The 13,575-nt window shown below is 35.2% G+C and overlaps 1 protein-coding gene across 1 annotated transcript; it reads right to left on the bottom strand.

Moving 5' to 3' along the window:
- Positions 1-9,432: 9,432 nt before the first annotated feature.
- Positions 9,433-11,335, bottom strand: LOC110936276. The gene is made up of 6 exons (XM_022178619.2): positions 11,109-11,335; positions 10,697-10,924; positions 10,438-10,604; positions 10,095-10,176; positions 9,928-9,996; positions 9,433-9,840 (listed from the first exon to the last, which is right to left on the bottom strand). Exons 1-6 carry the CDS (start codon positions 11,190-11,192, stop codon positions 9,670-9,672), a joined length of 801 nt encoding a protein of 266 aa, XP_022034311.1. The 5' UTR covers positions 11,193-11,335; the 3' UTR covers positions 9,433-9,669.
- Between the last annotated feature and the right edge of the window lie 2,240 nt (positions 11,336-13,575).

Here is a 13,575-nt window from a genome sequence, read left to right as displayed (position 1 = left end):
GAGACGACCTTCCATTAAAGTTACCCTTGTACACTACGTCATGGCACTACGGGAAGCTCTCGATGAAATGACTTCGGTGGAGGAGGTCCTAATAGACCGTATAAATTATCTTACGGTGGGGCTGGAAAATAGTTTTCAAGAAATTAACCTCTTGCACCAGAGGTTGAATATTCTTGTAACACCTCCAATGGAACCAATCCTCCCTCAAGAGGGTTGGAACCTAGCACTTGGAGTCAACAACCTTACCGGATGGGATGACATTCCAGCGGAGCCTCCCCTTGAAGATCTACAAGAAGTCCCGGTGGAAGTTGTACCTCCTCAAACCGACGCCAACGAGCCCTCCTTCCTCCTCCCAAGGGAGATAGAGGAATGGCTCACCGACGTATGAGGAACCTATGCCCGGAGGAAGGAGTTCTTTGAAGCCACATCTAACTGAGAGAATTATCTCTTCGGAAATTTTGCTAACTAGAATAACTTTTAGGCTAGAACTCCTTGGTTTAAGCTTCTTGTGCTTGCTTATCTAAATTATTAACTTCCTAGGATTATGTATTTCTCTCTATGACTTCAATGAAATGATGGTTTTAATGTTTGAATGGTGTTGTAATGAATAAAACACACCCGGGATAGTCAAGGATAACAAGGGAAATGAGAAACATCACCCCATGCACGAAAACAGGGCCATCCGACACAATTTTCTTCATTACAGCAAGTTCAGCACGGGCCGTGTCCGCCCAACACGGCCCCGTGCTGCACAATCTACAGAAATCGCCCAGTTCAGGTAACTGGACACGGGCCGTGTTCACTGAACACGCCCCCGTGTCCAGGCTTCTGTTCCTCTTTATTAAATTTTGTCACTGGCACCTGAACACGGGGCCGTGCCCGGTCACCACGGGGTCGTGTCCAGAGTGCCAGTAACATAAAATTTTGCTTTTAACACCCTTTTACCATTCAATCAACCTAAAAACTTATTTTTGGGACACATTGAGGACAATGTGTAATTTAAGTGTGGGGGGATGCTAAAACTTTGAATCTTGCAAGTCCTAATTAACAAGCCTTACACAAAACTCTATTGGAACTGCTAATCACCCAATATTTTTTCAAAAAAAAAAATTCATTTTTTTTACTTGTCTAAGTTTAAGTTGGGAATTTCAAGTTCTAACAAGGTTATATTTTTACAAGTTTACAACCGATAGCGTCGTGATAAAAAGAACCAACATAAGAAAATTATGAAACGGCATGACAAGCTTAGTTAAAATTTGAATATATATACTTGATCACATAAAAACCCATTCCCACAAAAATGAGTTTTGAGCCTTTATTGAGCATACAAATACATATCTTTACACTAAATGCTCATTTTTTGTTTCTTGTGTGAATAGCCGCTTGGTTCGTACGACTCTAGAACTTGCCAAGACAATGCATTCCCGATTCTTACCAACTTAAACCCGAGTAAGTAAATGATGGAGGCATTAGGACTAACCCTTTTTTCTTTCTACACCATTATTTTTCAATTTTTTTTACCACCTACCCAAAATCCCCCTAGTTAACCCCTTTGAGCCTAAACCTTTTCATTTCTTAACCCAAAACAATCACCCTTTTTACCCACCTAAACTTTTTTATTTTAACCATTTCTTTTAGTAACAAAGCTCGGTTTTTCTTATGACTTTTCAAATATATATATATATATATATATATATATATATATATATATATATATATATATAGTTGATGAAACCAAATAAACAAACACGTTCAAAATTAACCTTGTTTGAAAGAAATGGTTCATCAAAATAAAAATAAAATTGTGAAAAATAAAAAGTCTTTAAAAAACCGATGCCTTTTACGCTTTTCGCCCTTTTACTAACCACTAACCCAACCACCCATCTTTAGCCCAAGCCTAACCCTTCACCCAAAAAGTCCTCTTGATATTTACAAAGGTATATAGTTAAAAAGGAGGAGGATTGATTGCTTGGCAAGCTTATGGTAGGAGTAAGTTCCATGCCGCTCTCGAGTGATTCACTAAAAATACACCTTCGACCGAGTGTTGAGTGATCCCCCGTGAGGTATGTGAACTTGTATATAAATGGAATTTTAAAAAAAGGCATGTTATGCCCTAATAAGTAATTTATCTTATGAAACGTTTTTAATAAATCATGACGAATAGGATTGTAAATAAATAAAAATAAAACTTAAATAAAGAATCTTGGAAATCCCGACACTCTATGACAAGTCCAAAAACCTTCTCTTCTACCCATTCCATTTGGGAGTGAAAAAGCCACATTATAAAGAGTTTTGCTTGAGGACAAGCAAAGATTCAAGTGTGGGGGTATTTGATGTGTACAAAATACAACATATAAATTACATCAATTGTGGCATAAAACTAACCCTTTTTTAGTACTAATGTTGGAAAAAGTGTGCTTTTGTCTTCCTTTTGTATTTTCAGGATTAAATGAGCTCAAATGAACAAAAGAAGCAAAAATACAGCAAAATCTAACATAAATACAAGAAAAGGAACAAACGTGGCATGCCCGACCTTCCGACAGCATCTTCCCAAAGCAAAACAAGAAAACAGAAGACTGAACACGCCCCGTGCCCAGTGAGCACGGGGGCATGCCCAAGTGTCAGCAGAAAAGACAAAGTGATAGAAGCTTCTACTGCCCACCACGGGGCCGTGCTCAGCGGACACGGGGGCGTGGTCAACTGTTGCAAACGCATTTAATGATATTGCGAATTGCAATTAATGAAGAGAGAGAGAGAGTCGAATGGAGACGGGGCCGTGCCCAGGCTTCTGTTCAGCCTATAAATAGGAGTGCTTGGAGCTCTTACAACTCATCCCTTGGCACACCACCTCTCTCACACTTCACCCACCACCATCACAACACCATCATCCATTGTCCATCATAGAGTGTGTGAGTCGTCTCGGGATCCAAGATTGATCGTAAGAGTTCTTGACAATCAAAGGCCATGTTTGCCTAAGTCTCTTACATCACTTGGTGAAGACAAGTGTTTAGTATAATACTTTTTATTTTTAATCTTTTGCACTTTTTAATTGGTTTTGTATTAATGAATTTAATTACTAGTTTCTTGTGTTGAAGGTGATTCTTCCTTATCGTTTATCCATGGTGTCTTGGCATTATTTTACTGTCTATATAAAATAAAAGATTTTCACCATTCATATCTCCACGGTCTATATGGAGGTATGTTGGCTACCTGGTCGGGGGTTAAGGCAACGGTTTGGTAAGAGTCTTTCCATTGTTCAGTGTATAGATCCTGCAAAGGACCTGGGTCAAATTTAGTAGGACCTCCTTCAATACCCAACGGTATTGGATGGCGGGGGTCCAAACTCTTTGATCCCCTCATAAGTTAAACTACTATTAAAACTTTAACCCGACTATTTAGGACTGTATCCCTGCTGACTCAGACTACTTAGCCGAGGGTAACATCGCCTTCAAAAGAGGGGCCTACCACATTATGCATTAATAACTTAATTAATTATCTTTCAATAATCCGGCCCTTTAGGATTGTATCCTTGCTGACTCAAACTACTGGGTTGAGGGTAACGTCACCTTCAAAAGAGGGGCCTACTACAATAACTAAGATAATCTCTGAAACAAGTGCAAAAGTGCGAAAATAATCAAAGGTTATACTACACACGAGTCGGATCCAAGTGATTCATCTTGTCTATCTGTTTTTACTTTTATTTTCTTTTTCAGCATTTTAGTTAGTTTTATTTTTCTAGTTTAAAAAATCTTTTTCTAACATTTTGATTTGATTAGACGTTGAGGATAAACCGGTACTAAAAGCTCTTGTATCCTTGGACGACCTCGGTATCTTACCAACACTATACTACGTCCACGATGGGTGCACTTGCCCATATGTGTGTTTAGTGTTAGTAAATGTCATGTTTATAAATTTAAAACTTGGCTAAAAAGTGTAAAAAGGGCTTAAAATATACATCTAAAATATATATACACTGACACGCATCATAAACCATGATTTGTATAAAAATAAAATAAAATAAAAATAACACATTCTTATTTTGAAATCCAAGATCTGTCATTGTCGATGAACTCTTTGTACCAATTTTAACTGTTTATACTTTATATTGCTATACCAACTTTGATGTATATACTAAAAAATAATTTAAAATAATCCAATCAAAAATAATTTTTTGATATTTTTTTATAAAGAGCGCATCACGCATCAGATTTTTAGACGAAACGCATCGGAGCGCATCACGCAATTTAAAACCAAGGTTACAACAAAAAAAGGATTATAATTAGAAAGTTTGACCCACTTATAAATGAGTCCATTATGATGTGTTTTATCTCAAAATGTCAACAGAAAAAGATACTTACCATCACGCACAGGTGCCTTTAGATGAGAGCAATTACGTATAATGTCAGGAAGAAGGTTCTCAAAATACTCTGTTCCAAGAGCAGCCACAACCTAAAAAAAGAGAGATCGTTTGTTAACATTGGTCCGAATAGTCAAATCCGTATAATTTTTATTTACATCAATAGTACGTTGGTTGTTTTATTTACTTTATAAACCTAACAGTTCCATAATAGTTTCCTTCAGATATCCTTGCCAAAATAATATAGCTTGCAACATGAATAAACAAAACAAATCTAGAAAGATAATTCTTTCAAACATCTACCTTGCAACATACACCAACTTAATAACTCTTAAAAACACTGTGTACCTGAACATTTCACCTACTAAAATCCAAACTGACTTCTAACCTACTACGAAGGTCAAGTCAATATGTTATTTATACAACAAAATTAAAGAAACTGTACACATTAAGAAACTGCCATGTAATTGTGCTTTATTTAAAAAAAGAATATGAAATTGCTGAAAATGTAGAGTTACTGTATAACTTTGGCATTTAATTAAGATATAGAAGTAGAAACATTGAAAAGACAAATTCAATCATAAACATTGAAACATGGCATATGCTGTTAATTTGTTGGTAAGATAACCTTATTTCACTAATTGGCTGGGATTAATACGTTTTTTTTACTGGCCAAAGGAGACTTCATTAAACTAAACCAAACAAAGAAAAAGCCTTTAGCAAGCTGCTAAAAGGCCCTTGTACAGGTACAACAAAAATAAAAAGCACAGAAACAACAATTAATCAACAAACTCTCCCTTAAACAAAAGCACTAATTAACAAATCAAAAACTAAAACACTAATTTCTAGATATTAAACCTTACTAACCCTAGAAACACTAAAAGTTCACTAATTACATTAACATATCAACTTAATTTAGCAACAAACACTGCCTTTAACAAAAGACTTAACCAAATCAAAAGTTGAAACACCAATGTGAGTAGGCTTATGTTTATATGGTTGCCTTCCTTCAATTGGGCACCTGCAGCATACGTTTGAGATGCACGCTCACTACCAGCAAGATCCACAAGACTCTGCAAGACAATGGGTACCTCATAACTAAGTAATTGTGCAAGAGAAAATTTCTAAGTGTGTAGAGTTACCTAAGGCTATCGGAATTCCCTTCGCTCGTCGGAAAGATGCTACAATCAGGCTCAGAGTTTACACAAAAACGAAAGCACCATGGCTACAAGGGAGGTTGCAGATGAAGATCTACCATCCTTTAACCCTGCCAAGCCAAGGTGCCATATTCAACAATATTTAATCAGAACTTCGAACTCATCATTGCCTTATCGAAAACTCTAATATAGCAAAAGGGGGGAACAGAAGAAACAAAGAAGGAAGGACACAAGGGTAATCAAACCACAGTAATCGTGTCCGTATCATCTCAGCTGTAGGCCATACCCTTTTCTATTCATCATCCGAAGGTGAAAATCAAAATCATATAAACAACATGATATCAGCTTTTAAAACCCTAAGAAAAAAAGGAATAAGTTAATCGATATTCAAATCCAACATGATTACAAAACACAACATCGTTATATCATGTATATGAGCTTCCTATCAGTTTAAGCTAGCTTCGAGTTTCTCAACTCTTTCAAAATTCAAGTCAAACTCAGAACTATTTCAACTTTGTGAAACGTACATCTTCAATAAAGTCACGACTAACAAAAACCGCGTAAATCAATACAAATCTAACATCGAATCATATACACAAATTCATAAACCCTAACAAACCTGTAAACAACATATCATCTACGTTCACACAAAAAAAAAACGAATCAAAAGAGTTGAGAATGAACCGGTAAACCCTAACGAACCTGTAATCTTTTTTTCTTTCTTTTTCAAACTTCGATCTGCAAATGAAAAGAGGAGATTCAGATCTGAACTTATGATAATCGGTAGGTTAGAGCAGATCCATATCTGAAAGATTCAGTGAGAGGGATTCAAATACTCTATGAAACTGAGTGACAAAGATGCTGATTCACCATCGGATTTCTTTGCCGATGACATTATTCGTCTTGAAGCTTTTTGAATCGAGAAGAAACACAAACCCTAGAAATCGCCTAAACTTAGAAGAGAGGAGAAGTAACTTTGAAGAGAGAAGAAAGAGAGAAATGGGGCTGTGAATTTGAATTGAGAAGAAAGAGAGAGTTGATTTGATTAGTTCTGATGTGCATTAAATGGCCATACAACTCCCCATGCAATTCAAATTTGCCTCCTAAAAAATTTACTTTCTATATATTAATAAGCTCAGATTTTAATATTTGTATATATAATAAATAATTCGTAATTATGACATCAGCTTGGACTACGTGGCATACCTGAGAGCTTGACACGTAGGCATTTCTATGTCATCATCTAAGCTTCCTTAATAGATAGTATAGATTAATTTTATAGATTAAGGGTATATAGGTAAATTTAACATTTTTTAAATTAAGAAACTAACATTAATGCACATGTAACTTCCCCCCGTCTTTTTTAAACGTCAATAACTTTTTATACGTAACTTTTTTTTTTAAAAAAAAGATTACACCATAATAACGAGCGTTTTTTTTATCTTTAATATGAGTACCATATTGCTATACTTATATAGCGAAAAAATATGTTTCGATCAGATGTTTAGTCCATGAATGGTGTTATATACTTGCTGAATGATGTTATACTTGCTGAATGATGTTTATAGAGATCTTTTAAAAAAAATCCAGTTCCTATAATTAAGGTGGCAGTTATGGGAAGTTTTTAATTAATTGAATTAATGATAAAATTGCTTGTTTACCCTTTTGAATTAATTTAGATTTAGGACACATGTCATCTCCACAATATTTCTCACATTTCTCACACTTTTAACCTTTTTTACAATAACCTTAACCTATATATATATATATATATATATATATATATATAGGGGACCGCTAAAATGAAAACCACTTCCAGTTGTAAGAACCACGAGAACTACACCGTACGGGGCGAGTTGGACCACAATTTTTTTTCATAAACGTAGATGCATGTATTATAAACACATTTGTAAAAAAAAATGTCGTGTGTGTAGTTTTGAGCACCACAAGTTTGTGTTTACGGGTACCATAACCCGTAAACACAAACTTGTGGTGCTCAAAACTACACACACGACATTTTTTTTTGAATTTTTTTTTACAAATGTGTTTATAATACACGCATCTACGTTTATGAAAAAAAATTTTGGTCCAACTCGCCTCGGATCAAAAAGTTCTCATGGTTCTTACAACTGGAGGTGGTTTTCATTTTAGCGGTCCCCTATATATATATATATATATATATATATAGGGTTGGGCTATATAGAAAACCCTAAATATTTAGGAAAACCAGGAAACTCAAAGCTCCCGACTTTTTTTTTCTTGAAAAATAACACATGTAATATACATGTTTTTAAGAGTTTTGGGCCAAAAAAATCAAAAAAGCGCCGAAGGGTTTTAAAAAAAAAACAAATTTCAGCAACTTTCAGCATTTTTTGTCTAACACATGTTAGTCAACGAAGTTTTTGGAACTTGTTTATTTTTAAAAAAAAAAATACTCGATGCTTTTTTGTTTTTTTTTTTGGCCCAAAACTCTTAAAAACATGTATATTACATGTGTTATTTTTTTCAAAAAAAAAAGTCGGGAGCTTTGAGTTTCCAGAGTTTCCTAAAATTTTTAGGGTTTTTTATCTAGCATTACCCTCTCTCTCTCTCTCTATATATATATATATATATATATATATATATATATATATATATATTTCTAACATGTTTACAAATTATGTAAAGCTCGGTTCCGCGATTAAAACAATACATAAACGTGAAACAATCTAATTAATATACACGCCATTATACTGAGTCGTGTGTTGACTGAGTTTGACTAATTGACTAATGTTGACCGAGTCGAATACCAAACTGAAGTAAGCCGAAACACTAGCTAAGTCTCGAGCCACCTGAAACGACAAAATCAACGGGACTCGAATCGAAATTTATACAAAACAAACACCCGAACTAGAACTGACCCGAGACTGAAACGAGATAGAAACTGACCGGTTTGACTGGTGTTGACCCGAACCCGAGGCTAACCCGTTGACTGTCGTTCCTGTCGGCCGAGACCCACCCAACCGAGCACCCCGAACCAGCATACCTGAACTGACAGAACTGAATTAGAACAGAATTGAAACTCGAATCGAAACAACCCGAAGCTCGAACCAACCACTGCCGTCCGTCATCGTCGCCGGCGAGTGGAAGGGCCGGCCCTCCTTCCCTCTCCGCTACTCCTTTTCACCAAATTTCATAATGTTCTATAGAGACTGACTGGATATTGGATGGCAATGTTTAAATAATGAGATTTTTGTTGGAGGATTATTTACCATGATGCCACTGATTTAATATTGGTCAATATTCTATTACAACAACAACCATATTAATTGAACTCGGAACCTTAATCTTAACAGCCACACGGTTTACCAGTAGACCAATACACACATTTGTTTTGGGTTCCCCAACAAAATATTAAAGGGTTCCTTCAATATTTTATATATGATTTTACACTATAAATTACGAACCGAACGGGTTCCTAGGAATCCCCTTATTGGCTATAAATCCGCCTATGATCTTACTGGTTCAGCAACTAATGGTTCAGACCTCTTATTGATTTAGCACTTACTCATTTAGAAGTTGCCAAACAGCCCCTAATTCTAATGGGACATAAGGGTAGTCTACCAATTTGTCTTGTTGTCGTTTTATATTCTAACAGGTTCCTTTTTTTTTTTTTTTTTTTTTATGTTTGCATAATTTATCAGATAAATATGAGATTACTTTCTAAGTTTGTGTCATTATTTGTTATAAGCTGGAGTCACAGAATTACACGTGCATAATAGTTTATTGTTAGAGGGACATTTTATTTTTAGAACAATATAATCTGTTGAAATTTGTAAGTTTGTGTCATTATTTGTTATAAGCATGTTCAGTTTACCTTCTATCTCCAATGTAATTTCCATTTGAAATTTGTTGAAAGGATTAGCTACATAAAATCCATTAAAAACAAAAACACATATGGTATTTGAAAATTTACAATGTTATTCGAATGTGATACTAATACATAACACATAAAAAAAAGTTACCGAGGTCACGTGACACATGTAGATCTGTGCCTACGCGTTCATTATGTGTATACGTAAATATAATTTATAAATATAGGGTTTTTTGATACACTACTCATGTTGGTCACCAAATACAAGAGAAAGGAAACATATTATTGAAAATGAATGTTGTTCACTGAAGACCATAAACAAGCAATGCTCCAACTCCAGCAAGACCAGCTACAAGTCCAATAATCACACCAATGGGTGGCAGTGTCCCGCCGATCGGTTTTCCGGTGGCCGGATCATACCTAGTGAACCTCTTCTTTGGTGCTCTACATTGGGGACACAAGTAGCCATCCGGCTGCAAATTTCCAAACCAAAATCACCATTGTTTTCTTAATTAAATCTATCCATTTAAAGATTACAAAAACAGGTGTCGAAAGCTTGCCTGATCATCGAAAGGCTTTGATAGCGTGTATATGTATCCACAATCCAAACAAATATGAGTTGCTCGCTCCTGGAACACAGCAAAATATAAAATTAAACGGGTTAAACAGAATACTATCAATGAAGTTGTGTTCAAATGAGGCCAAACAAAGTGCAAAGATGACATACCTTTTGAGCATCGGTTAATTTGCGTCCAAAACGAGGGGGAGCAGGTCGTTTTGGCAGTCGTTTAACATCTACATCAACACCCCTGCATCAAACCATCAACTTTTTACATTCAATTTTTTTATAAAATTTTGCTAAACGTACCACATCCCATTATTCTTACTTAATCTACACCCTCCTATTAAATCAGTCATTTCATCTCTCTACTTTTACTCAATGGGAGTGTAGAGAGATGCGTGTAGCATACTGGTGTACATTTAGCCAACCCTTTTTTACAAAGCAAGATTTCAAAATCATTTTACACGCAATATCAAACGGTAATCGTTAATCTTAAACGGGCCACAACCTGCTAACCACAAAGTAAACCGAATCGGGCACAGCCTGAATCGCAGTTTTGGTGAACCCAAGCCTGTCAGCAGGCCAAAGCTCATCACCAAAAAAGCTACTAGTATATATCACTTGATCTCCAACTTTCAACCCGGCTTTCGCAGCGTTCCCACCACCATCAACTCCCTAAATTCACAAACATCACATCCAATTCACACAATATATAACAAAAAAGGCGCCAAAACAAGCAAAATTTAAGAATTTAAACAAAAACCAACCGTTATAACAACACCACCACCCGAACCGGGCTTTGGACCCAAAGTGAGACCCAAAGGCTTGTCAACTTCCACTTCGATCTGCTTCGAAGCCCCTGCGGTTTTTCTTGCATTGATTTCGAGTCCTCTGTTTCGTTTCGAAATCGCTGACGTTTTGTCAGTGGTTTTATTGAACGAAACAGAGAGACTTCTTTTGGCATCTTGAATTGACACACCTTGAAATATGGTTTTCTGCACAATAAATACAAAGTAAAGTTGTTATGGTTTTATGTTTAGTTTCAGGGGTTGCGGCGTAGCTTGTTACCCGTTTACCTACACTTTTTTTATGCTATGGAAATCTAAGTAATATATGTTTAAGTACAACAGTTAAACTTCAAAAAATAAAAAATAAAAAGTTTGTTAGATATAAGGTAACCTGAGGAGGGGGTGATGATAATGGGTATGAGTTTCGGGTTGAGAAGGCGGTGGCCGGAGCTGCACCTGCGGTGGTGGTGGACATGTTGATGTGGGTGGCACAAGACAGATTGGTGGTTGATAAGGGAAAGTGTAAGGAGTGTGTGTGTGGACGTGATTGGTCAGCATCATAACTGGATAACTTACACTTGCTGCCACACGCTCAAATCTGTTTTGTGTATTTTATTTTTTTAATTTTATTTGTTTGAGATGAAATGTGACTTTAGTGGATGGCTCTACACTACAAGGTACTAAGAGCATTCACATTTTATCCATCAAAATATGCGAGGGGGAGTTTTTATATTATAAAGGGTATAAAAAGTGGTTGTGAGTGGAGGTGAGAGAAAATGTTACTGTTCATCTGGATATTTGAGGGGACACTGTTCACCCACTATATTTTTTTTTAATATATATTGAAAGTGATTGTGAGTGAAGAAGAGAGAAAAATGTAATGATAATATTATTTAATTGAAAAGAAGAGAGAAAAATTATTTGTTTTTAGTGGAAATATGTTGATATAGGAGTTGTTTTTTAGTGGAATGTATGTATAATTTGATGGATTGGATGTGAATGCTCTAAAGCAATACCTCTTAAAACAAACTGAAAGAGAAAAAATACTTTTAAATTTTTTTAGAGTTAAATGTTATTTTAGTGATTTGTTTTGGATCATTTTGTCAGTTTAGTCTAGATGTTTCATTTTTTGCTTGTAGGTCCGAAAAGGTTTTCACTGTTGCCATTTTAGTCCATTGGGTTAACTTCATCCATTTTTTCTGTTAACGAGAAGGATAATTCGGTCATTTTATATGTCCGAATGATCCTTCTAGTTAACAAAATTACATATAAAATGACCGAATTCCCCTTCTCGTTAACAGAAAAAATGGATGAAGTTAACCCAGTGGACTAAAATGGCAACGGTGAAACCTTTTTGGACCCACATACGAAAAATGAAACATTTGCACCAAACTTGCAAAATGATCCAAACCACAGGGACTAAAATGGCATTTAACTCTTTTTTTAGCTATATTCAAAGCTAAAAATATATGTGATCGAACTGGTGCCACTTGGGTTGTAGCCCAGTGGTAGAGACAAAAGTCTCTTAAAGGGATAAGTTCTAGGTTCAATTCTAGGCACGGAAGATTTGCGATGTAATTTAGTTGAGAAATTTGTCTTTCAAAAAAATAATGTGATCGAACTGGTACGAACCCCAAGGTTGATTAACCGGTTGGGTCTCGGTTCATATATTGTAGGTGATACATGGTAGATGATCATCACAGTGCATGCCCCATGCTCTTTTGACATAGGTCGATGATACATGATGGATGATTCATCTAAGTGACTTAGGCAGTTGTACTGAAAAAAACTAACATACTTTCTTTTACACACATAAATTAGTCATTTCTCAATTAAAAAAATTTGCATATACCACCTTTCATAGGTCACTAGGTCATTTCTATTTTTAACAAATGTAATCACCAAAATCTCAAACATTTCAACTTGGTTAACAAATGTGAATCACCAAAATTTCAAACCCCTTATAAATAAGCACCACCAACACAATGAACATACATACAAAAGGATCGGAATCTCTGTAATACACCAAAAAAAATATATATATAAAATACCAAAATCTCAGTAGTTGAACAAGTGTATCCTCATTTAGTAGCTCTCTAAAAAACATGGATAGACTTGATGATATTAGAGTCACCTACACATCACAACACAACCAACATGTCAAATGGGGATTGTAATAAAATACTTAACAAAGCGCATCACTAAAAAAATCAATTTACAGTTTTACCTGGACGAATTTGACAAAAAAGTTAGACGTTTTGATGATAATGGCAAAAAATCTCAAAAGTGAACGGTAATAGGGTATAAAAAGTTATTTTGGATGAAACTGGCAAATATGACCAAACCTCAGGAACGATTTTGACAATTTACTCGGTGTTTAATTATAATTTAAAATAATGATAAGAAAAAATGGTTAACTATTGAGAAAAATATACATAAAAGTTTCTTTGGTCGGTATTTAATTATAATTTAAAATAATGATAAGAAAAATAAAGTCAAGTATTAGAAAAATTGTACATAAAAGTTTCTTTGGTAAACGTGGAAGGTATATTTCCCAATAAAAGGAATAGATATATTAAAATAATGATAAGAAAAATAAAGTCAAGTATTAGAAAAATTGTACATAAAAGTTTCTTTGGTAAACGTGGAAGGTATATTTCCCAATAAAAGGAATAGAGAGTAAACTGCAATTTTACCTTCTAGGGTTTAAGTTAATTGGCACTCTGACCCCCTTTAATGAAATAATTGTAATTTTACCCCCCAACGTTGGTGTTATGTCGCGATTTTACCCCCCGACGTCAAATTTGCTTAACAGTCAACATAACAAGGTGAGAGTCAAAGGGTAAATAGGTCATTTT

The sequence above is a fragment of the Helianthus annuus genome, chromosome 8, assembly GCF_002127325.2.
Source record: "Helianthus annuus cultivar XRQ/B chromosome 8, HanXRQr2.0-SUNRISE, whole genome shotgun sequence".
NCBI lineage: Eukaryota > Viridiplantae > Streptophyta > Magnoliopsida > Asterales > Asteraceae > Helianthus > Helianthus annuus.
The sequence above is the reverse complement of the archived record's forward strand: the minus strand, read 5'-3'. Positions and strand labels throughout refer to the sequence as shown.